The 23857-nt window shown below is 43.4% G+C and overlaps 2 protein-coding genes and 1 long non-coding RNA gene across 6 annotated transcripts; 2 read left to right on the forward strand and 1 right to left on the reverse strand.

The window, feature by feature from the left end:
- The first annotated feature begins 494 nt into the window (after nt 1-494).
- LAMTOR5 (late endosomal/lysosomal adaptor, MAPK and MTOR activator 5) lies at nt 495-4896 on the forward strand. The gene is made up of 4 exons (XM_048826541.1): nt 495-631; nt 1962-2023; nt 2967-3084; nt 4525-4896. Exons 1-4 carry the CDS (start codon nt 597-599, stop codon nt 4583-4585), a joined length of 276 nt encoding a protein of 91 aa, XP_048682498.1. The 5' UTR covers nt 495-596; the 3' UTR covers nt 4586-4896.
- Nucleotides 4897-5029: 133 nt separating this feature from the next.
- Nucleotides 5030-22257, forward strand: SLC16A4 (solute carrier family 16 member 4). Of its 4 annotated transcripts, XM_048826534.2 has the most exons (10): nt 5030-6218; nt 8258-8323; nt 8423-8535; nt 11737-11869; nt 12692-12835; nt 13493-13654; nt 14356-14943; nt 15837-16048; nt 17384-17477; nt 21354-22257. In XM_048826534.2, the coding sequence occupies exons 3-10, from the start codon at nt 8458-8460 to the stop codon at nt 21503-21505; spliced, it is 1563 nt and encodes a 520-aa protein (XP_048682491.1). In that variant the 5' UTR covers nt 5030-6218; nt 8258-8323; nt 8423-8457; the 3' UTR covers nt 21506-22257. The 4 variants fall into 4 exon arrangements, with proteins under 4 accessions (XP_048682491.1, XP_048682490.1, XP_048682489.1 ...); XM_048826533.2 differs by lacking the exon at nt 8258-8323; XM_048826532.2 differs by lacking the exons at nt 5030-6218; nt 8258-8323 and adding an exon at nt 7286-7799.
- On the reverse strand, nt 5157-8429 carry LOC125625029 (uncharacterized). The gene is made up of 2 exons (XR_007353449.2): nt 8065-8429; nt 5157-7293 (listed from the first exon to the last, which is right to left on the reverse strand). It is a non-coding gene; the product is annotated as an uncharacterized LOC125625029 (long non-coding RNA).
- Nucleotides 22258-23857: the final 1600 nt, after the last annotated feature.

The following is a 23857-nucleotide window of genomic DNA, read 5'->3' on the forward strand; positions in this document are numbered from 1 at the left end:
AAAACGTCGTCGTTCAGTACTAGTGGCTGTGAGACTTTTATATTTTGCGGTCTGATTTTGTACGCGAGGTGTTTCTAAGGGAGGTGGATCTTGGGGTTATGGGAGGGACAGCTCAGGGGTTTGAGCATTGGCAGGGTTGCGAGTTCAATCCCCGAGGGGGCCATTTAGGGATCTGGGGCAAAGATTGGGGACTGGTCCTGCTTTGAGCAGGGGGTGGGACTAGGTGACCTCCTGAGGCCCCCTCCACCCCTGATCGTCTCGGATTCGGTGAAAGGAGCACAGGAGGGTGGAAAAGTCGGGGGTCGGGGCGCCACACCCCGCTGGCCTGCCGCAGCAGGAAGCCCTGCCCCGAGGCGGGCTCGAGCAGCCCGGCGCCCAGCGGAGGGTGGGCGGGGCGCCCCGCCAGGGGGCGCTGAGAGCCGGCCGGCCGCGCGCCTGCAGAGCCGCCGCTCGCCTTGGAAAATTTGACCCTCCTGAGCCGCCGTCCGGGAGCGCGACTCGCGTCGGTCACGGGGGTGGGGCCGCGCAGGAAGGGCGGGCGGAAAAGGGAGAGACCGAGACACCCCCCTCCCCCCGGGACAGCGCAGCCGAGCAGCATGGAGGGGACGCTGGAGCAGCACCTGGAGGACACGTACGTGCCAGGGGCGGGGGGCTCACTGGGGGGAGGAGCGCTGGGGTGAGGGGGCGCTGGCTGGAGGGAGGGGGAACTGGGGAGCACTGGGGGGAGGAGCGCTGGGGTGGGGGGGCGCTGGCTGGAGGGAGGGGGAACTGGGGAGCACTGGGGGCGGGGGGTTCACTGGGGGGGAGGAGGAGCGCTGGGGCGGGGGGGCGCTGGCTGGAGGGAGGGGGAACTGGGGAGCACTGGGGGCGGGGGGTTCACTGGGGGGGAGGAGGAACGCTGGGGCGGGGGGGCGCTGGCTGGAGGGAGGGGGAACTGGGGAGCACTGGGGGCGGGGGGTTCACTGGGGGGGAGGAGGAGCGCTGGGGCGGGGGGGCGCTGGCTGGAGGGAGGGGGAACTGGGGAGCACTGGGGGCGGGGGGTTCACTGGGGGGGAGGAGGAACGCTGGGGCGGGGGGGCGCTGGCTGGAGGGAGGGGGAACGTGGGGAGCACTGGGGGCGGGGGGTGTATTGGCGGGGGGAGGAGGAACGCTGGGGTGGGGGGCATTGGTAGGGGGAACCCTGGGGATGCCGGGGGCACTGGCGAGGGGAAGGAGGACTGTCGGAGGAGGGCTGGGGACACCTGATTGGTACTGGGAGGGGGGGTTGGCAGGGGGTGGTTTGGGGACACCAGGGGTGGGGTGGATGCTGGGGTGGGGAGGGCGGAGCATTGGGGTTACTTGGATTGGGGGCATGTGTTGGGTAAGTGGGCACTGGCATAGGAAGGATCTGCAATGGGCATACGTGGGTAGGTATGAAGAGGGAGTGGTGGGGTGAGAATGATTTCTGGTTGGTAGGAAGTGGGGGTGATGATTTTATGGGGCACAGAGGGTAGGAATTTTTCAAGGGACTGGCAAGTGTTGCTCTTTTCTCCCCGGTAATTGAGAACCCTCTCTTCTTCCTTATCTCTCTTTTTTCTCTCTCCTGCTTCCATGGAGCAGGATTTCCTGTTGACAAAAATCCTTGAGCTTTTCTGCTCTCTTGCTCCAATGGAAGCAAACCCCCATTCTGAACAGGGGATTCTCAGTGAGGCTTACCCCATTGCCTAACTGAGCTGTCATCAAATTAACCAGCATTTCTAAATAATGAAATGCATTTTGCAATTATGAAAGTTCCTGCTTTCCCTCCACCCTGAACTGTTTTGACACCATTTCAAAGGGAGCTGTTGTCCTGTTATTGGGCTGAAAAGATGGCACTTCTTAAACTGTTTCAGATTTATGTGAGGCTCACACTGCGGTCTTGACTTCGTTTCTTTCCCCTCTAATACTTAAAAATTGCTGATCTCAGGTTTTGTCTTTATTAGAATGAAGAATCCCTCAATCGTTGGAGTCCTGTGCACAGATTCACAGGGCCTGAACCTTGGCTGTAAGTAACAAAGCAGCTGATTTGCTTCAGAAAATGGGCCCCTTTCCACTTTTGTGTTGTACCAGGAACGTTTTAATGTTGAAATATTGTACATGCTTTAAAATACACCCTAGAAAAATAAATCTGCTGTCTGCCAGCGTCGGGCATATCCCTGCAATTTCTGTTTAAAAACTCTCCATTTCTTACTCCTTTAAAATCCTGTGTTTTATTCTTGCTTTCTCCTGTCCCAATACTTGAAATATCAAAGTGTACATGGTCTGTCTGCCTCTCTTTACCAGTGGTTGCCAACTAACTCATTTAAAAAAAAAAAAAAAAAAACTAATCTGTATAGGGGGAACAACTAGCCTTTGTTTCAATAATGAAATTATTTGTATTGCTGTAGCTAGGGCTCCTTGGTGCTATGGACCAAGTTCCAGTTTGTCCTAGCACACACAACAATCTAAGTATAAGACACAGCTGTTGCTGATTTGGTAACAAATATCATCTGATCACTGGCCATTTAATTAAAAGGTGGCTCAACATTTGGAATGAGGACCCCAAGAATGAATTGTAATTGTAAAGATTGCTGTTGACATAGGTATGTTGATGGGCTTATAGGTAAAATGATTAGCCTCTTATTTGAGTTAAAATTAAAAGAATGGGCTTGCCTGAAATAAGGCAGCATTGGAAACTGAATGTTAGGGTATGCTGCAAATATGACTATGTAAATCCACCAAAATCACAGTTGTGATGACCATATTTATCTGGGAAGGGTACAGATAACATGGTGGTGTACGCTGGCAGGGAAAACTCCTTTGAATGCTTTACAAGTTATTGGGATAACCTGACAAATGGGTTAAATTAGGGCACACAGTTCAACTAAATTCTTGGGCTGGCTGGTTATGTAATTACTGCAAAGTAATGAGGGCTTTTCAGCTTACATAAAGACTTGTGTATTGTATAGGTCGTGGAACCCTTTCAGATGAACATGCAGGTGTGATCTCAGTTCTAGCCCAGCAGGCAGCCAAACTCACTTCAGATCCTACTGATGTTCCTGTTGTGTGTCTGGAGTCAGATAATGGGTGAGCATCTGGAGTTGTATGTCTATCATTCCCTTTTCTTTTTGGTTTGCCCTGTATCCTATCATTAGGATCTTCTGGGAATATTAGATCTTTAGAACAGCCTCTTTCACTTCAAGGTGGTTCTGCTCATGTGTCCCTGGTTACAATGACAGATATAAGGCTAGAAAGCTTCACCCCCACTGGCACATATGGCAGCAACTCTAGGAAGGCCATTCTTGCCTTTCTCTGGAGCTTGAATGTGGATTACTTATTAAAATTGGGGCCCTAAGGCAATGGTGAATGTAACCTTATTTCTATACCTACTGCATGCTTTAAAAAGCAGAGAGGCTGCTGCCAGATATAAGGATACAATGCTACCTATTAGTCATTCCTGCATCATGTTTGTAATGGCTACCTAAATAGACCTTACGATCCTGTTTTAATCCTCCTGAAAACTTTTCACAAAAGGGAGACCTGATTCCTAGGAATCTCCCATACTTCAAGCTTTTGGAGTATGTGGAGGTGTTGGAGTTAGGTGAGAAGATTTGAGCCCAAACTTTTTCAGAGTAGGCAGAGATGGAAAATGGAGTCCTAGTCCTCTGTGCACAGGATCTAGTCCAGGGGTCTTGGCAACAATTTTTTTGGTGGCCTCAGTGTGGCCATGAACTCTTGCTGGTGGCCGCTATGACACCTTTTCCTAAAATTCCTAATTAACTTTAAGAAAAACAAATAAATATGCACGTATACATGTCCAAATCATAGTAATTTATGTATGTAGGTATTTTTATTATTCAGTCTGTGAAAAACCATGTACAGTTGTCTGTGTTCTTTACTGGACCTAAACAGAAAAGAAACAAACAAATGTGCTTTGCATGTTCTTGGGGTTTTTTTTGTTTTTGTTTTTGCTTTTTTGGCTGCATTTTCTTTTCAGACTTGCTAGCTAGTAAGTCTGCATCTGTGAAAAGTAATATTTGTATGTTTATAATCACTTTTCACAACAGCAGCCTTGTTAACTAGGAGGCAGTGAAAAGTGATATTAAACATGCAAATATTGCTTTTCACAATGGATTTACTCAGCCCTGGCAAAGCGGGGGGGGGGGAGGGGAAGGTAAATGAAGCTGTGGATAGGGAGGCAGTGGGGGTCCAGGAAGGCAGCAGAGGCCAGGGCATCGAGGGGGATGGAGTCTGCTGCCCCTGGGAAGGTGGGGAACTCATACTGGCTGGCTCCAGAGGGGGGCAGGACCCAACCCCTGCCAGCAGCCCTGTGGGAAAGGCTGTGGCTGAAGAAAAGCCCCTGGTGGCAGCATTTGAGAAATGCTGATCTAGTCAGTGCTTCCTCTCTGACAGCATGCAGCAGATACTAAACTTCTGCTCGTGACCTGCAGATAAGCTGCAGTGTGAGAACTCTTCAGGACTGTAGTAGCTATAACTGTCTTGAACAATGGTTTCTGTTTGTTTCAGGAACATCATGATCCAGAAGCATGACAGCATCACTGTGGCAGTGCACAAAATGGCATCTTGACCTTTCATCCATCAGCTTGATTCTTTTCCACCCTTGGATCAACTCGTTGTTGGACTGATCTATTTCCTCTGCTGATCTAATACAGAAAGTGCTTGCAGAACTAAATTTGGGCCAATCTTAAATATGTGGTAGCTTCCCTCCTTATTTAAACTGGTACTGTACTTCAGTCAGGGTCTTTAACTTCCAGCACAGCCCAGAATTTACTGTCAAGCATGGAATGTGGTTTAACTCACCTTGCTTGTGTAATGATCAGATACCCTAATCTGTGGCCTTACTTGTTGAATTCAATAAATTATACATTATAAAACACACAGCTGACTCTGTAAGCTTCAGTTGAATGCTGGTTTGTCTGAAGCTCAGTGACTAACTATAGAGAGAGAGAGACTTTTTTAGATTCATCATCCTCCCCCTCCAACTAAGGCGGTCATCTTACAATAAAGATCCCTTGGACTTCCCAATGTCTCTCAAACATCAGGCAAGCTCTGATTTTTTTCCTAAGATAAACAAGCAGAAAAGTTTACTCATGCAGGTTACATGTATACCTCAAAGAAAGAGCCAAGCCCCATTAAGATTCTTTGTAGACACCTTTAATCCCATTGACTAAAAATACATACATTTATAAACAGTTTCCTTGTCTGTTACAAATGTCTTCGTTTAAAACTGAAGTTTTAAGTTTAAACTTCACTACTTGACGGGGTTTTGCTTCTTGGGTTACTGTTTTGACACTGGAAATGGATTTGTCAAGCTGTCAATTTCACATCAGGAGTCTCACACTTTAGCCCCTAATGATACTGTTAAAACAGCAAAGGCTGCAGGGGAAACATTGTTTAAAAAGCCCCTCCCTTGGTGTTCAAGTGGAAATGTTTTAGGTATGGTAAAAGTTTACTTACAAAACCCAGATTTGAGGCCAAATTTGACCTGACTGTGTCCCAATTACTGAACCCATGGAGGTACACATATCTTTGCTGCATGATTTTAAATCAGTATAAGAAAGGTGGCTTTAGTTTCTCTTTAGTACTGATAGATAGGTAGTGGTGGCCTCAGAGTGGATAATGTTGACATCAATCAATAATACTAGACCTAGTGATTCTTAGCATGCTATTAGCTGGAAAATGGTGCAACTGTTAGTCCTAAGTCTCCGAGCAATACAATCCCTGACAGGGACATGGCCAAAAGGATCCCTACTTTTCAGACTTCCTGTTTGACTGTTCCTTTTACATTCGGTACCCTCAGGCCTCCTGTAGTGCCAATGGGGACTAAGTAGTACTCTTACAGCTCTGTTGATTATGGTCTCTCTCCATTATAGCTTTGACCAGTACCTCATCAAGTCTTTTGTAAGGAAGTGAAATGTCCAGTAGTTTAATTTTTTAAGTGATCAATCATAGCTACCAAACAATGCATTAAAGAAAGTACAGTATATTCTTAAACTGTCCAGGATGCATTAAGATCCTCTTAGTTTCATTCTTATTTGGAATGAATACATAGTTCAGTGCCACAATGTAGCTACATAGTTACTTAAGGGGAAAAGTTACATTCGCTGAGGAGTGGACACAGACAGCAGATGTATTCTCTCCCCCAGCCCTTCCATCAAACAACACATACTGAGAAAAGCTGTCAACTATCTGCTAGTAAGGTAAGTTGTCAAATTTTTCTTTAAATTCATTTTCATGTTTATAGGCTCTTTGCCCTTTGTACAGCTTGCTCTTTGCTGAGTGAGGGCTGTGGTATTTTGGAGGGGGTTTAAAACACAATGATAGTGAAACAGTTGCGGCTGCTTTGCCAAATCTGAGATCTGACAGGATCTGTGCTGGGGATCACAAGCTTTTGGTGTTCCAATTAAAATAGGGTGGGGCACCGAATCTTTACACAGCAGAGTGGATAACTGCGTAAGGTAGAGGAATAAGGCAGACTGAGCATAGAGGAGATTGGGTAACACAGGAATACTACAGTCTAGGATTGTGGGGGCTGGTAAGCTTGCTCCCATTGTGTTTCTGTTCTCATGTAGCAGATTTCCTAAGCCACTTCCAATGGGAGCCTCTACAGCCAGAAGAACCTCCATGCTGCTGCACTGAATCTTATGCCACTCTTTCTGAAGTGACCTGAGCTGCTGCAGGAGAACCTAGGATTGCAGATGAGGGCAGCAGGTCTCACCTGTGGCCACTGCTAATTAATAATCTCACTCACTGAGCTCTCCTCCCCTGTTTGCAGCACAAATCTGTCTGTGTATAGATCTCCACTGCAAAAAAGATGTTTTCCTTTGTTTAACAGTATGATATTACATGTTAGCTAGTCTACTGTAAAATCCTAGAGGAGACAAAATATTACAAGATAACCAAGTGACATCAACATTTTATATTTATTTATATATAGAGTTAGTATTCCGATAAGGTCTATCAGTGGTTGACCTTATCTGAATACTACAGTGCGTTGACTCCACTAGGGTTTTACAGCAGGCTAGCTAATGCATGTTAGTTTCCCTGCAGTAAAAATACACCATTTTTGGCAGTGAAGACATTCCTTTAGCCTGGAAGCACTGGGGCGGGTGCCAAGCACCATGCCTCACAAGGGTCTCTAGGCAGTCCTTGTGTCAGGACTATACAAACATTCAATAACAGTGAATTAAGAAATAAGGAATATGATCTTCCTTATGCTACCTGATATACAGCAGGGAGGGAATCCTTCTGTCTCTGGTTCCCCATCTCTACCTGCTGTGATAGACACACACAAATTCAGATGCGGCTCCTGTACTGGAAGCTGGTTTTGTACACTGATGCCACCTACTGGGCAGCCTGGTGACTAACAAGCAAAACCTCATGCCCACCCTCAAACTTTCCCTTGCAGTTTTTGGGCAGCACTCTAAGGACTCAAATTTCCTCCAAGCAGGATACTTTTAGCAAAGAGCTTCATTTCCCCACCCTCAGTCTTGGGTAAGGGGTGGGGCTGACATGCCTTGGATATGCTAATTACTTCCTGAGGGGAGGGATAAAGTCCAAAAGGCCCTGCACTTAAGGGGGCTTTTTTTTTCCCTAGCTCTGCCTCCTTTGCTTCGTGGCTTCTTTTAGAAGAATGAGCCCTGTGTTCCCTAGTACAGAGAGGAATTAAGGAACAGACTTGAACTAACTCAGGAGGCTGTAGCTAGCCCCAACAAATGAAGACAGATTATTTTTCTTAAATCTTATTTTTGCAGCATCTTATGCTATGCCTCATCCAGACGGTAAGAGAAAAGCTTTGGGTTACAATCCCGCTAACCCCCCGTGCATGTCTCAGCTGTACTAGGAGGCAAAACTCCTAGAGCAAACTCAGTAATGGACAGAAACCTCACAGATAAATGGTGGAGGAATAAACCAGCATAGAGGCAATGGGGTTGGGAAGAGGTTCAGAGGGGCACTGAGCGGGGTATAGTCACAGGCAGATGGTGAAGCAGGCTCCCTAGTTCTGGCACAGATTCAATTATGTATACGTACGCCAAGGAAACTTACCTGAACATGCAGGAGTCGTCTTTACTTGGGGACAGCTGTAGTCTAGAAAGGAGTAAAAGGGTGGGAGTTCCATCTCCAGTTCTGCCACAGTGTGACTGTGCAAACTTAAGTGCCTCTTTCCCAAAGGCCTAACCGGCTTTAAAAAGCAACTTGTGATCTCTGACTAAATGCAAAATATTGTCTCCCATGGCAGCAGCAGCGGCGGCTGGTGAACAGGAGGAAGGATAGATGGAAGCAAGTATCAGCTTTTGTTTTTAAAGTAGGTCAATCCTGCAAAGTGAATCCTGAGTCTTGTTTACCTAAAAGAGCCTGATCAGTAAGGTGAAGTGTGACTATTTCCTGAAATTCTCATTTTCAGGAGAAAGGAAGGGGGCAGAGAATCGGCCAACAGCAATGAAGGAGGAGGAGGAACAGCAACCCATAACTCCTGATGGAGGATGGGGATGGATGATAGTGCTTCACTTCTTTCTGGTAAGTAGAGAGAACCTTGTGGGACCCTCGGGAGTTAAGTCCTGGGAGGAAAGAGATGCTTTCACAGGTTGTGTTCTCACACAGACAACAAAACCAGCATATGATGCACACAGTGTTGATTCTAACATGCTCATGGCAGAGACTAACATTGCGAAGGAGGGCTGGAGTCCTACTTTAATGAGTCTAGCACACTGGTCTCTAACTTTACACGTAGAGATTATGCTCACAGTGAAATGGGTAACTAGTTCTGGGAAAGGATTGATCTCTGTCCTTCATTAAAAAGCAGTTGGACTTGGTACTCTTTGCTTGTGACAGTTTCCTCTTCCCCTCCCTCCACCCCACAAGTCTCCAGAGGTACACATTGTCACTGTAAAGATCATACAGCTTTCCTATTACTTCTGGTAGCTTGATAACCATAGAGGAACCCAACTCCGGCCTCCTTCATGAGGCTCTGTGGGGAAAAAGGCCGCGGATCCTCAGCTAGTGTAAATGCAGTTACATCAATTTACAGCAGCTGAGAATCTGGCAGGGATGGCATTTACCAGAGCTGTTTTTTAACCCGGTAAAATCACGGTTTTTACCAACTAGTTAGCCCCAGTTCAAAGTATTTTCTATTTTAAAAAACTGTTTCATTAATGTACACCACATTCCTTATCCTTAGTTACATATTCAAAGTGTGGTTCCATAAGGCAGAAGATTCTGAGATTAATTTAGGTTGTTCTACAAATACAAATTAAAACTGCAGTATACATAATACTAAACTTCAGAATGTCTGTATACATTTTGGTTAGGTATTTTCTCAAGGTAGTTATAGATGTCTTGACTCATTTATTTTCACATTTATATCATAGAATCATAGAATATCAGGGTTGGAAGGGACCCCAGAAGGTCATCTAGTCCAACCCCCTGCTTGAAGCAGGACCAATTCCCAGTTAAATCATCCCAGCCAGGGCTTTGTCAAGCCTGACCTTAAAAACGTCTAAGGAAGGAGATTCTACCACCTCCCTAGGTAACGCATTCCAGTGTTTCACCACCCTCTTAGTGAAAAAGTTTTTCCTAATATCCAATCTAAACCTCCCCCACTGCAACTTGAGACCATTACTCCTCGTTCTGTCATCTGCTACCATTGAGAACAGTCTAGAGCCATCCTCTTTGGAACCCCCTTTCAGGTAGTTGAAAGCAGCTATCAAATCCCCCCTCATTCTTCTCTTCTGCAGGCTAAACAATCCCAGCTCCCTCAGCCTCTCCTCATAAGTCATGTGTTCTAGACCCCTAATCATTTTTGTTGCCCTTCGCTGGACTCTCTCCAATTTATCCACATCCTTCTTGTAGTGTGGGGCCCAAAACTGGACACAGTACTCCAGATGAGGCCTCACCAATGTCGAATAGAGGGGAACGATCACGTCCCTCGATCTGCTCGCTATGCCCCTACTTATACATCCCAAAATGCCATTGGCCTTCTTGGCAACAAGGGCACACTGCTGACTCATATCCAGCTTCTTGTCCACTGTCACCCCTAGGTCCTTTTCCGCAGAACTGCTGCCTAGCCATTCGGTCCCTAGTCTGTAGCTGTGCATTGGGTTCTTCCGTCCTAAGTGCAGGACCCTGCACTTATCCTTATTGAACCTCATCAGATTTCTTTTGGCCCAATCCTCCAATTTGTCTAGGTCCTTCTGTATCCTATCCCTCCCCTCCAGCATATCTACCACTCCTCCCAGTTTAGTATCATCCGCAAATTTGCTGAGAGTGCAATCCACACCATCCTCCAGATCATTTATGAAGTTATTGAACAAAACTGGCCCCAGGACCGACCTTTGGGGCACTCCACTTGATACCGGCTGCCAACTAGACATGGAGCCATTGATCACTACCCGTCGAGCCCGACAATCTAGCCAGCTTTCTACCCACCTTATAGTGCATTCATCCAGCCCATACTTCCTTAACTTGCTGACAAGAATACTATGGGAGACCGTGTCAAAAGCTTTGCTAAAGTCAAGAAACAATACATCCACTGCTTTCCCTTCATCCACAGAACCAGTAATCTCATCATAAAAATCTCATCATATATCTAGCAATTTGATAAGTTTTTTTGCAATCTATATTTTTTAGTAATTTTCATTAGTATTCTAACAACAACTTTATTTTTCCCAGTTTAAACTGGTATTTACCAGTGCTCTGTCCCAAACTAGTTTTTCCCAGGAAATTGCCAACCCTGGAATCTGGCTCACAGTCTGTATACAAGAATCAATTGCTAAGCGGCTGCAAAACAACAACGCATTTACCTGCAATTTGGACGTTAACATCAAGTAGTACATAGTTATTTCTATAAGCACATTTTGACCATGGATGTCAAAGCACTTGACAAGCTTGTTTAGCTAAGCCTCCAAGGTAGGGAGCCTTATATTACCCATATTTCAGAACATCACAGCTCAAAACAGCAATGCTATGAATAGAAGCCAGGCATCCTGACTCAAGTGTGTTCAGTATATTCTACTACCTGCTTATTTTCCAGTCAGCTACTGGAAAAAGAAAATTAGGCAGCATGGCAGTTTCTGACTGGGAAATCTTTCCAATGCTCATGCCAAAAAGCCAATCAGCTCTGATCTGTCAATGACTATTGAGATTTCCAAGAATTAAAAAGCCACCCAAGTACTTATTAAATTACTGACAATAAGTGTTTAAGTATTTCAAGATTTTTTTCAGTCTCTAGTTTTTATAAGAACTAGTTATAGAAATATGCCAAATAGTGTTCAAAGGAATCTGAATTTTTAAACACATCTCAAGTGCAATGCCATTCTGGTCTCTTGTTGGAAAAATGTCCATATCGTGTAGACTTTGCTCCAGTTAGAATGTGGGCACCACTGAGACCTAGTCACTGAAAGTCTCTCTCACAATCCTACCAGACAAATGTCCCAATTTCTGCCACTAAGCAATGCTACTAGATGGCTTAGAAAGCAGCAACGCTGTCCCATCCCAATATTGCACCTACTTGCAATAATGGGAGGAGGGAAAGGGAGTGTGTGTGTAATGTAATTTATAGAGGAGGAAAGGAAATTTTTTTCCTGACTCTAACTTGTCATCAGCTTTTCTCCCAATACATGAAGATTTGTCACAGTCCTGAGGAACAGGGAGAGGATATTGTGGCCAGGAATCTATTTTCAACTATGTGCAGCCTTTCACTTGTATCTGCTTTGGGTTTAGGTAAACGTGCTCGTGATGGGAATGCTGAAAACCTTTGGAATTTTCTTTGTGGTCTTTCAAGAAGAGGTGGGAGGCTCTTCAGAACAAATTAGTTGGATCGGCTCCATCATGTCCTCTCTTCGCTTCTCAGCAGGTCAGCAGGGATACGCAAGTTCAGAAAGTAGCAGAGGCCGGTCTACACTCTCTGAATTTTACGTCCATTTGGTCGCATTAAATAGCTGACATTAAATGACCTGCCAAACTCCTAGTGTCTACGTGACAAACTAGTGCAATTGGCACATTTGTTGGCACTCCTAGAGAGTCCAAAAATTAACTGGGCCTGGACGCTGAACCACCTTCCAGGGCTAGAGGGCAATCACTCCAAAGCAGGGTTCAGTAGCACTAAAAGAAGCTATCAGTAGTACTATCATACCGGTTCTTTGAAGACTTCCGTCTGAAGGACGGTGACCCTTGGCTGACTAGGGGGAAGTGCTCTTGTCTACACCACCACTCTAGGGAGCTGATCTGGTGGTGGTAGCCCAGGGAAATCTTTGAAGAAGAGGGTTTGCATAAACACAGCGTTTGACAAGTCACTGTGCTTCTCTGTACAGGATTGGCTATGCTAATCTGATCCATTTAGTGCAGTATCCTACCTCTAATACCCAGTCTTTCAAAATAAAGTAGTCTCTCTCCCACCACGAAATAATCCACCAATTTAACTGAGCACTGCTGTCTAAAGGGGGCAGGTTGAGGAAATCCTTCCTGACCATCTCCAAACAGGAGACTTGATTACCTTTCTCTCCACTATCCTACTTCATAGATCATAGCATGAGTGCTCCTTGCAGCTCTGATGGAATTCTCAGAGCAGGATCAGAGAATATCAAGACTACTATCCTAGATGTTGTTGTACCTTGAGCTATTGTGTTTTTCCTCTAGATCCTCCAACTGCTTACCTCACTACTGACTTATCTTCCAGGTCCACTGGTCACTATAGCCTGTGGGAAGCTGGGGGACCAGCTGACCTCCATCATTGGGGCAGGTCTAGTTAGCAGCGGTTGTCTGATCAGCACACAGGCCACTAGTATCTCCTTCCTGTGTGTGTCTATGGGACTGCTATTGGGTGAGTAACTTCCTACAGCTCACAAGTTTCGCTCTGGCTGCCTTTTTGCCACTTTCCTGAGTAATGAAAGCATTTACAAAAGCGCATCAGCAGATCCAGACAACTGTTAATCCATGTGGCTGCTTGATTATCCTATGGCTATTAGTGTATCACCCAAAGACTGCAAAAAGAAGACAATTTCTTCCCTGCAGGCTTTACATTCAGGAATGCCTAATGACACTTTTGACTTACTACAGCCACTGTGTGAATTTCAGGTTGTTTTTTTTTAAACCGACTACGTGTAGCAAAGCTTGGCTTTTTAAACACCACGGGTGAAATCCTGATCACTAAGGCCAGGATTTTGCCCCATGCACCTTGGAGAGCCACGCCACTGCGTTTTACCTGGGTTCCCAGAAAGCACTATTGCCAGTCACCAATCCCTGCTACTCTTCATTGTTGCTAAACAGGCACAGCTTGGGCATTTCCTTGTGTGCGTCACATCCACTCTCCTGCCACATATAGCAAGGACTCTCTTGTCTTTACAATACAGCTGTTAGTTGAGGTGACTCATTGAGGGTAGGTCTTGAATTAGAAGTTCTGCTCCTCACTTGCATGAGATGAAAATTCCACTCCACAAGAGTCACTGCTTGGGCACTGACCTTCTTTCTTCTATTTCAGGGCTGGGCTTTGCTTGCTTGTATCAAGCAGCTGCTGTGATGACTGCCAGGTACTTTAAAAAGCGACTGGCTCTATCCAATGCAATTGCACGCTCAGGAATGGGACTGACATTTGTACTAGCACCTTTCACTCAACTTCTGATAGATTTTTATGGTTGGCAAGGTAAATTGGTTTTTACTTTTTCCACATTTCACCATCGGCACCAGGTACCTATCACTCAAGGTGACCTAGAAGGGATTGTTGTTTTAAAGATTGTGGGGTTGGTTTTTAGCACCTTCTGATAGAGAGGCTAAGCTACTTTGACATATCAGGAATGGCAACTCTGGTTGTCTTAAATCTTTAAGAGATCCTTCTTCCAAAATGTAATCAGTCACTGAAGTTATATTGGTGTTAAACAGTGACTATAAATTCCTCTCTCATTTGCTAAACTTTCTTGCAATGTTGTACTTTCGCTGCTCATCGTGGAGTCTGCCAAATGAGGCAGACTAAATTTTTTAAGAATAGTAGAGGAGAAAAAACACAGACCTTGAAACATATTTAGTTCTTTCCTTCCCCTTGTTTTAATTTATTAGGCAGGCAATGGGATGGAGAGTAGCTATGTTTCTTATCTGCTTCCCAGCTAGAGTCTGCTTTCTGTTTGACATGACATAGGTTATTCACAAGCAGGAAGGTGACTTCACCTCGGGAAGAAGTCTCACAGAAGGACTGATGCAAGACAAATACTGTTTTTCTTGCAACAGATAATTCCGTGTGTTCAGTATAAAAACAGAGCCAATTCTAAACACAAATGTTTGAGTGTATTGATCACAGCATTATAGTGGGGGGAAAAACCACTTATCTTCCTTCCCCCTCTCTTTTCTCAGGTACCCTACTGATCTTTGGAGGGATCATGTTAAACCTTGTGCCTTCTAGTATGTTACTGCGACCTATTATCATCAAGAATCTCCAGGACTTTTCTGGTAGAAATGTAGACAGTGGATCATTAACACAAAGTAAACATCCAGCAACTCTTACAAGCCACCTAGATGAAATCAGTACCACAGAAACACAGTTTAATACTAGACTGGATTCTCCTATGCAAGATTCCACTGTCACAAACAAGCTCCAGGCAGCTGGAACATTAGGATCACTAGTTCCTGTGAACTCTGCTGGTCTGGAAGGGCCTGAGAGAGAAACCTCCAACTGCTACTCTCCTGATGGAGGCAGTGACAGGGACTGTGGCTATAACAACCTTCCACTGCAAAAGGAATGGAATTCCCACTTATGGCCAGTTCCCAGCAGGCAGCCTCTTCTTGATTTCTCACTGCTGAAAGATCCCTTCTTCTGTATTTTTGCCTGGTCATTTTTATTCAGCCAACTGGCCTACTTCATTCCCACCTTTCACCTGGCAGCAAGAGCCAAAACCTTGGGCATAAATGGCATGGATGCCTCTTACCTCATTTCAGTGGCTGGTAGGTAAGAGTCTCCTAACCTTATTTTAAGAATATATTTGTATTAAAGAAATGTAATAACCCCCTGAGAGCAAAAAACAGTGTAGCAGTCAGCCAATCCTGGCTGCTATTGTGACCTCTCCAACTGTTACATAAATGCAAACAAAGAATTTTACAGGCCTGCCTATTTTAAGTACAGCTGTTGTACATGAAGGCTGTCTACCTCAAAAATCAAACTTTTCTAGTTTGTGGTGTGAGTGAAGATATTAAACTTCAAAACATGCAAGTAAGATAACATTAAGGAAAGTAGCTTCACTCTCACTCATTTGTACAAAGAAAGGGCTCTGTAAAGTGAAATCAACATCCTTGGAATGTTATTTAGGGGCTATTTGGGCTAAAGAGGCAACTGATATAGATTAAGGACACTAGCAGGAATACAGGTAATGAATATTAATCATCACTTTCCTGAATTTGAGACTAGTACATTAACATATCCAGAAGGTAATGTATATTTTATTAAAAGCGGCCCTGCACTTTTAAAAGTGTTCAATTTATGCGTCTTCATTATGGATTAAGGTGGGGTTTGGTTTTGTTTGATCAGGAATGCCAAGTTTGGTCATCTCTGATTTTGCCTGATGTCTTTGTACACGTCAGGTTTACTGTAACTCTCTCACCCTTTAGAGCATCCTCTCTGAACTCCAGATGCCTACTGGATGCTTACCAAGCACTGAACAATCTAAGAATCCTATTCTCCTCTCTTGTGATGTCATATCCTAAATGTAAAACATCAGCAGAATTTTCTTGACAAACACTTCACGCAAATGTTTTTGTAGATTATGAAGAATCAAGAGCCCAAAACCAATTTCTAAAAGATTTGGCTAGAGCCTTCACAAGAATTTTCTGTTTCTCTCTAGGGATTACAGAGACAGTCAGCCAATTGCTTTCTGGTTGGATTGCTGATCAGAACTGGATCAAGAAGTATCATTACCATAAGACTTACCTTATTCTGTGTGGCATCACTAACCTGCTGGGTCCTCTTGCCACATCCTTTCCATTACTTATGGTCTACACCATAAGCTTTGCCATATTCTGTGGTGGATACCTGGCTCTGCTGCTCCCTGTACTGGTGAGTAAAGGATCTCATCAAGAGGTAATACAGTAATGCTTTGCACTTCCAACTGAATATCTCAAACACCTGAAATCCTGTGGCCTGATTTTCAAGAGTGATGAACACCCACAGCTGCCACAGATTTCAGCCTGAGGGTTGTGTGCTCAGAACTCTCAAAAATCAAACCACTGGGGACCTTGTTAGTTTACTGGTTTTAGGATGACACAGTCATTTGCAGGCCAGACACAGCAGAGGCACAGTATTGGGCACCTCAACGTATTTCCAGTGACCTAACTCAATCACTTGGCTTCCCAAGTCCTGTCTCTCAATGCCATAGTTCCATCTTAGGTATTGCACTCTGTCCAGTAAAGACAATAAGAACACTAAACTTCATTCATTTGTAACCTAAATCAAGATTAGTAAAATGAAGGGCCTGCATTGTGCAGAAGGTCAGACTACACTATCATAATGGTCCCTTCTGACCTTAGTCTGATTCTATGAATGCCTATGACCAGTTAAGGCAAACTGCAGTAGAATATTGCTGCATTTTCATGTAGCTATGTACCTGTACAAATCTTGCTTGTGCATCACATCCCAAGAGTGAGTTTAAAATATCTTCAAAGACAAAGATTACTAATTTCAAATGTTTGTACAGCCAAGGGCTAGAAATGCATCAAGCATCCTAATGTCAATTTTGGGTTTAATTCTGTATGGACAAACTCTTTTCAAACTTTAACAGAGTGAAGAGGAGACTCCCCAGAGAAACACTTTTCATTCTAATGTGTCTGTACATTGTATAAAGTACACATCTAAGGCAACCTGATACAACGTGGGTTCACATACAGCACAGTAAAACTCTGACACACTGCTCTGAGCAGAATATTAAAGGGGTGGTCAGGGGCTTCCCCCCCAGGATCTGGGAGGCAGGAGCTGTGGGGACTTTTGGGGGTCCCACAGTGGCCTGGGGGCTTAGCGGGGTAACAGGAGCAGCCTGCTCCACTTCCCTTGCCCCAGCTGTGTTGCTCAGGGGAGGGATCCCACCTCATTCACCAGCAGCAGTGGAAGCTGAGCAGCCCAGCCCCAGCCAGGTGAGCGCGGAGGGCGTCCTTTCCCCCAACCTTCCCGCAGTCACCAGCAACAGGAAGCGGTGGAGTGGAGCAGGCAGGGGGTGTGGATAGGGGTCAGAGCAGGGGGGTTGGGGTGATTAGAGAGAGGTGGTCAGAGAACAAGGGGGGGCAAAGCAAGTTCAATACAATGCGGTCTCACCTATAACATGGTGAGATTTTTGTGTCTCCCGAAGACCGTGTTATATCGGGGTAGAGGTGTAATAATTATTTCTGGTTCCATGAACAGGTAGATCTTGTAGGTGTCCCCAGACTCCACAGTTCTTTAGGATTTGCCTCATTCTTTGCTGGGATAGCAGCCATCGCTGGACCTCCTATAGCAGGTAACATATAAGCAATATTTTCCCTCTATTCTCTTGATAGAAGATACTTAGTTCTTCTCTAGCATCAAAGTACTTACTAGGAAACATTTGAGAGCCAAGGTGAAAGGTAGTTAAGATGACACTTTTCTTCAAAAGGTAAAACTAATTCCTAACAAAAGCTGTAACTTGCAAGTGAATGAGTTAATGGTGGTAAAACACAGAGCATTTTCTTTAGCTCTGACCCTCCCTTCAGAAGAAGAATTGTATGCATCTAAAGAAGAGTAAAAAACTGACTTTACCAGACTCAAACTGTTATTTCAGTTTAACTTGATGCTGAAGGGGTGATGTGGTCCCAGCAGCATGAGGGGTTGGTGCTATATTTGCAGTGCTTTGCATAGAACAGAGGGGACCGAAATGGTTCTAGCTGTCATCTCCTGACTTGACTAAGGATTCAAAATCTTCTCTGCTAAACAGCTTACATAGGCTCAAATATAAGCCTTCCCCTCCCCAAAATACCATCTTATTCTATATATAGTGTGGGGCACATTTTGGGTGCTATATTGAATATTTTTATTAAAGTCAGATATTTCTTTATCCACTTAAATTGAGGGGGAATTGGCATGTTTCATGCACCTCTGCCCAAGGCAAAGCCTGTCCTTCACTGAACCTTTCACCTTACCTTCATATCTGGATGTGGGATCAGTATCTTCAGTTATCCCCAGGCTAGTGTTTTACAGTGTATGGATAAAACTGCCAGGTCAAATACCAGTGAGTGAATGGCATTAGGTCATCTATCTTGTTCCTTGTATGTATCCCCACCCAATAATCTGCTTCATTCCAAGTCTGCCTCAAGTACCTTATGTGGGGAATTACTTCACTTTGTGTATTTTCTTTGGTCTACGCATCATACATGGCGATTGCACTTTCAGCTGCTTGTAACATATCCACTAATTGGTGATGTCTCCTTTATTTCTAACAATAGAATTTTTTATAAACATACTAACCATTAAGAGTTTATTTTGGGGGGGGGCAGGGGAGTGCAGGCTATTCATATGGCAGCTCCTGGCAGTCCACAGCCTGCCAATACAGCTGAGATGGGAAAGGGCCAGCAATAGGAGGGAGAGGAAACCAGGCAGAGGAATGAAGCAATCTAATTTTTCCCGCCCCCTCAATTGTGTGTCCCATAAAAGGGAAGGGAAGATTTTTGGGGGGAGGGAGAAAGAGACAGCTCAGTGGTTTGAGCATTGGCCTGCTAAACCCAGGGTTGTGAGTTCAATCCTTGAGGGGGCCATTTAGGGACTGGTCCTGCTTTGAGCAGGAGGTTGGACTAGATGACCACCTGAGGTTCCTTCCAGCCCTGATATTCTATGATTCTATAGGATCAAGCACATGATTGTATGTTCAGGGTACAATCCTATGATCTAAGATTTTCCCTTGAAATCAAGCCACCATATGCTAAAAAACTTGCTCCTTGCACTTCACACTGGAAGTGAATTCTGGTGAAAATGAATGAGGCTTTTTACTGCTATTAAAGATGGGTCTAGGGTTTCTCTTCCTGTGATTAAATGAATTATTCCTTACTTATCTACAGTACTGAAGGTTAATTTAAAAATTTCCATAAACTCAAAGCATCTACTACTCCTAGTACAATATACACTATACACAACGCCAAGAAGAGGTGAAGGATGCATATTTTACACAACAAAACAAAAAACCTATCAAAACAAATACTAGAAAAAGAGCTACTTACCTGAAAGACTCATTTCCCAATTCTTACTTCTAGATCCAAAGTCAAAAGCAGTGGTTGAACACCCAGAGCTAAAAAGTCTGATGCCTCACCAGCAAGTAGGGACCACTTACCTGCTCATCATACAAGGGACACCTGTTTAAGCGGTGAAAACTTCTGACATTCTAGAAACAAAACTAAAGATAACACAGGAGAACAAAACAGGCTGATTCTTAGAGGCACAAACAAGCATAGGAAGAGAACCATGTTAAGCTTCACAGGAACAATACAAACCAACTACCATGCTTTTAACAAAAAAGTTACAATTCAAAGCAAAAAGCCACTTTGCAGAAAGAGAGCACAACAGGCACCTCCAGCTCCATGACTGGTGATAAAAGGAATGATAGCTATACTTAAACGTATAGCAAAGGCATATGCTGTGAGGGGTTAGAGTGTTAAGTTACAGAGGAAGGATTTATCAGTGCTACTTACGTTTAGAGCAAAGATGCTTTTCTAGATTTCCACAGGAAACTTTGCATCCCCTTTAGTTTCTCTCCAATTCACAGACTAATCACCTGCAATCTGCTTTCTCCAGTCAGTAAGCAAAAAGAGAAACCATTAAGATAGCTCTCTGTGATCAAAGTCTCTCAGATGTATGTGCTGCAGAATGTACTGTAATGCCAGCTGGTAAGAGGTGGTAGGCAGGCACCACCTACTGATGAATTTGAAAACAGCTGAGTTGCAGAGAAAACATGAATGTGTGTTCTTTCCTTTACGTAAGTAGGTATTTTTCAGTAAGCTCTACCCATAATGGGTTTAAAAACTGGAGCTCATGTCATTTCATTCTGGACATCTTAATCCCATGATTCCAGAGTTTAAGTAACCCACCCATCTAACAGGTTTCAGAGTAGCAGCCGTGTTAGTCTGTATCCGCAGAAAGAAAAGGAGTACTTGTGGCACCTGAGAGACTCAAATATATCTGTTAGTCTTTAAGGTACCCCAAGTACTCCTTTTCTTTCCACCCAACTTTTGTACAGCAAGCTTTTGTACAATATGAAGTCACCACATCCTATGAAATAAAGCATTTATCTCATCCCATTAGATTACAGATAACATCATTTAAAACCTACAAGTTCAGGAAGGGCCCAAACAATATCCCTGAGAAAATGAGACAAGATGGCACTGTAGTGAAGTGATGATGCAGGGAATTGAAATATCCCAATTAGTTAACTTGAGTTCAGAGCAGCAGTTAGTGAGATGCAACTACAGGCTCATAAGCACCATTAGCCTTCATCTCTTAACATGGCCATTAAAAACCTTAATTACATTTAAAAATGATTTTTTCCCCTCTTCATATTTTCCTATTTTTATTCATGTCTAAATTTGAGAAATTATTTTTCTATTACTGTCTAGACTCTCCCCCCACAGACAGAACCACCAATTAAAACAGCCATGTGGCTAAGGAAAAGTAGGGGCTCTTACATATTTCTTCCAGATTGGAGACTAGTTTTAGAACCTCTGATATACTGGGCCATATCCTGAACTGGAGTAACTCCACTGGCTTCCATGGGTCTGGCTCATCAAGTCTTCATGTTATCAACATGCTTTGAATATCCAAGTGTCTGTCTACACTGCAATCAGAGGTGTGACTGCAGCACATGCAGACATAGCTTGAACAGTGGCAACACAAGGATGTCACGGTATTCACCAGCAGTGGCTTTTACCAAGTTAAATAATGTTTTGTACCACCTGTGGAAAAAACTAGTTAGTCCCATTTAAAGTATTCTCTATTTTAAAAACTCTTTAATTAATACACACCACATTCCACTTTGATTCAATAGATTCAGAGATTGATTTAGGGTTGTACAAATAAAACAAACCTGCAGTAGGCATAATGCTAATATGTAATCTAATACTGAGCATTGGAATGTCTGGAATGCATCCAATGAAGTGAGCTGTAGCTCACAAAAGCTTATGTTCAAATAAATTGGTTAGTCTCTAAGGTGCCACAAGTCCTCCTTTTCTTTTTGTACGCATTATGGTTCAGTATTTTCTCAATGAAGTTATGAGTCATAGCTCATTTCAGTTTTCAATGTTAGTAAACCTTCCAGGGTGTAATAATATGTGGAAAAGTCCAGCAGCTTTAATAACTGAACCCTCATCCATTGCAGGTTGGCTGTATGACTACACTCAGACATATGCCTGCTCCTTTTTCTTTGCTGGAACCTGTTATCTCATCGCACCCATTTCCTTCTTCTTTGAGCCTTCAGCCCATAAGTGGAAGCTACGGAAAGAAGCGGAGTTGAACAAAGTGAGCACTTAGTGGCGAGGCTCTGCTGCAGTTGAAAGAAAAGAAGCCTGCCTTCAGTATATGATCAGGTGATAATTAGGACAGACTTTTCACTAATAAATAAAACATGGCAGAAAAATGAAAACTGACATTTGTCGCAACAAAAGACTCAAATGATCTTATTGTCCATAAATGTTACTTCATGAGCAAGTGGTGTTTAAGATCAAGATGAGCCCAGCAAGATATGCATTTTGGCTAAGACTTTTTAGTTCCTAAAATATCCTCAGTTTGCCATGAAGTCTAGTCATCGCTTAAAACAACTTCACTGCTTCTGTTCTTCCCCCAGTGTACGTTACCTCATATGTTTAACATGATTAGTAAGAGCCTTTGTATTAGGTAATTCATTTCTGCTTTTCCAGCTTGCTTAGCCAGTGTCCTTAGCCTGAAGGGTTATCTAAACCCAGTCAGCCCAATATATGGAGTTAAAAACTGACTCACCTTTCAACATAAAGCAGATGAGACACTCAAAAGTGCTAAAACAGAGGATCTTGTTAATTAGGTTAAAAATAACTGGAATAATGATCCGGGGAAGAGAGTGCACTAAAGAGGATTAAATTTAAGCTTCAGCGAAACAAAGATGGAGTCCACAAAAACCGGTTTTGCTGCACCAAGAAAACATTGTGACTGCTAAAAGTTCTCCTGACCATTGGCATGGTACATCTTTGTTAACACACAGGATGGAACCAAAAGTAATTTAATTAAAGAAGGTACTATGATATGATAAAGTTAAATTCAATCTTCTTTTCATACAATATAACCAATTATTTGATGTGCTGGGTATATTTTCATTAAAAATTTAACAGCACAACTGAAATTCTTGAGTTGGAAAAAAAACCTAGAAAAGGAACGGGACTAGAAAAGAGACCCTTCTGATACAGAGAATGGGGAAACCAGCAACTCACTTCTAGCCCCATAAGTTATCATACTCCCGTATAATGCAAAAGGGAAGGTATACTAGGTCAGATGGTCTTTCCTGTTATTTGTATAATAGTCCCCGAGGCCCAATCCAGACTGTACTTGACACTGGGCAAATGACTTAAGATAATTTTTGGTCCAAAGATTTTACTATCGAAACAGAAAAAAAATGGGTGGGAGGTACAGAGGTGAACACATTTGCTCAACATTACACAGAAGGTAAGCAGCAAGCTACAACCAGAACCCAGGTCTCTGGGCTACCCAGTTGGGTGCACTGTGTACCAGGCCACGCTGCCTAATGTGTCATACAATAGCAGGTTTAAAGGACTGCAAGGCAGATATCAAAGGCTCCTCCGATCTCCACATCCCTCCAAGTGACTGGGGCATGCACACACTACATGCAGCTGTCGGAGCCAAGGCAAAAATTTTAGCTTAACCTTATCTGGTTGGGCCTACGTATTAAATGAGTCTCCAGATAGTCTTATTTTACATTCCATACAGAAATAGAAAAAAAAACAAAACTGGAAGGATTAAGAGGTGTGTGCGCATTGCAGGGAATATATTCTTACTTTCTCCTAATGATAGAGAAATTGAATATTCTCTGAATATTCCCAGAAAGGGAAAAAACTCTAGATATCTGTGTATGTGCTCTAAGGGGGGAGCGTGGTGGGGGATTTCTCTTAACTCATAGCAATCAGTGCAGCTCTTTCCACACAAGCAAGCATCACTATCGTTAAACATCTAATTCCATTTATGCCCCAAAATATCGTTAGTATCCTTAAATATTTGGGAATATTGTATTTCTGTTCTCACTTAGCCTCCACTCTTTGTGTTTATCTAGACACTTCACACCAGTTTGAAGGTAGCAGAACGAGAATGTTTAAAGTGATCTCTGAAGGGCAAGACCTAATACAGCAGCTTTAGCTTTCCTCACACTGCAGTGACTTCAAGCTTTGCAATATCTATCACCAGCTATTTGAACACTTATTAATTTTCTGGAATCTGCAGTATTTTTAAATGAAAATTATTTTGGTCAATGGCACAATCCATTTTCTACCATTAAAAGAATTTTCCATTACAGAAACCTCTCTTTAACATGTAATTTCAAGTATGAAAGCAAGTGGTGTATATTTAATAAAAAAAACTACTGAACATTACAAGTTTATTAAGGATCTAAGACATTGCTGAAGGCAAGAAGATTCACGTAAGGATAATGGGCTAAATTCAGCCCTCATCTAACTCCACTGATTTCAAAGAAAATCTGTGCCTGCTTATAGCAGGGAAAAATTTGGCTTTAAATCTGCAAAATTTGTCAAGTATAAATATTAAGGTACCTGATTTTTCAAAGATTCAGAGCACTCATAGTTTCAAATAATTTCAATGGAAAATGAGGCAATGAACACCTCTCAT

Source organism: Caretta caretta, chromosome 21 (assembly GCF_965140235.1).
Source record: "Caretta caretta isolate rCarCar2 chromosome 21, rCarCar1.hap1, whole genome shotgun sequence".
Classification (NCBI taxonomy): domain Eukaryota; kingdom Metazoa; phylum Chordata; order Testudines; family Cheloniidae; genus Caretta; species Caretta caretta.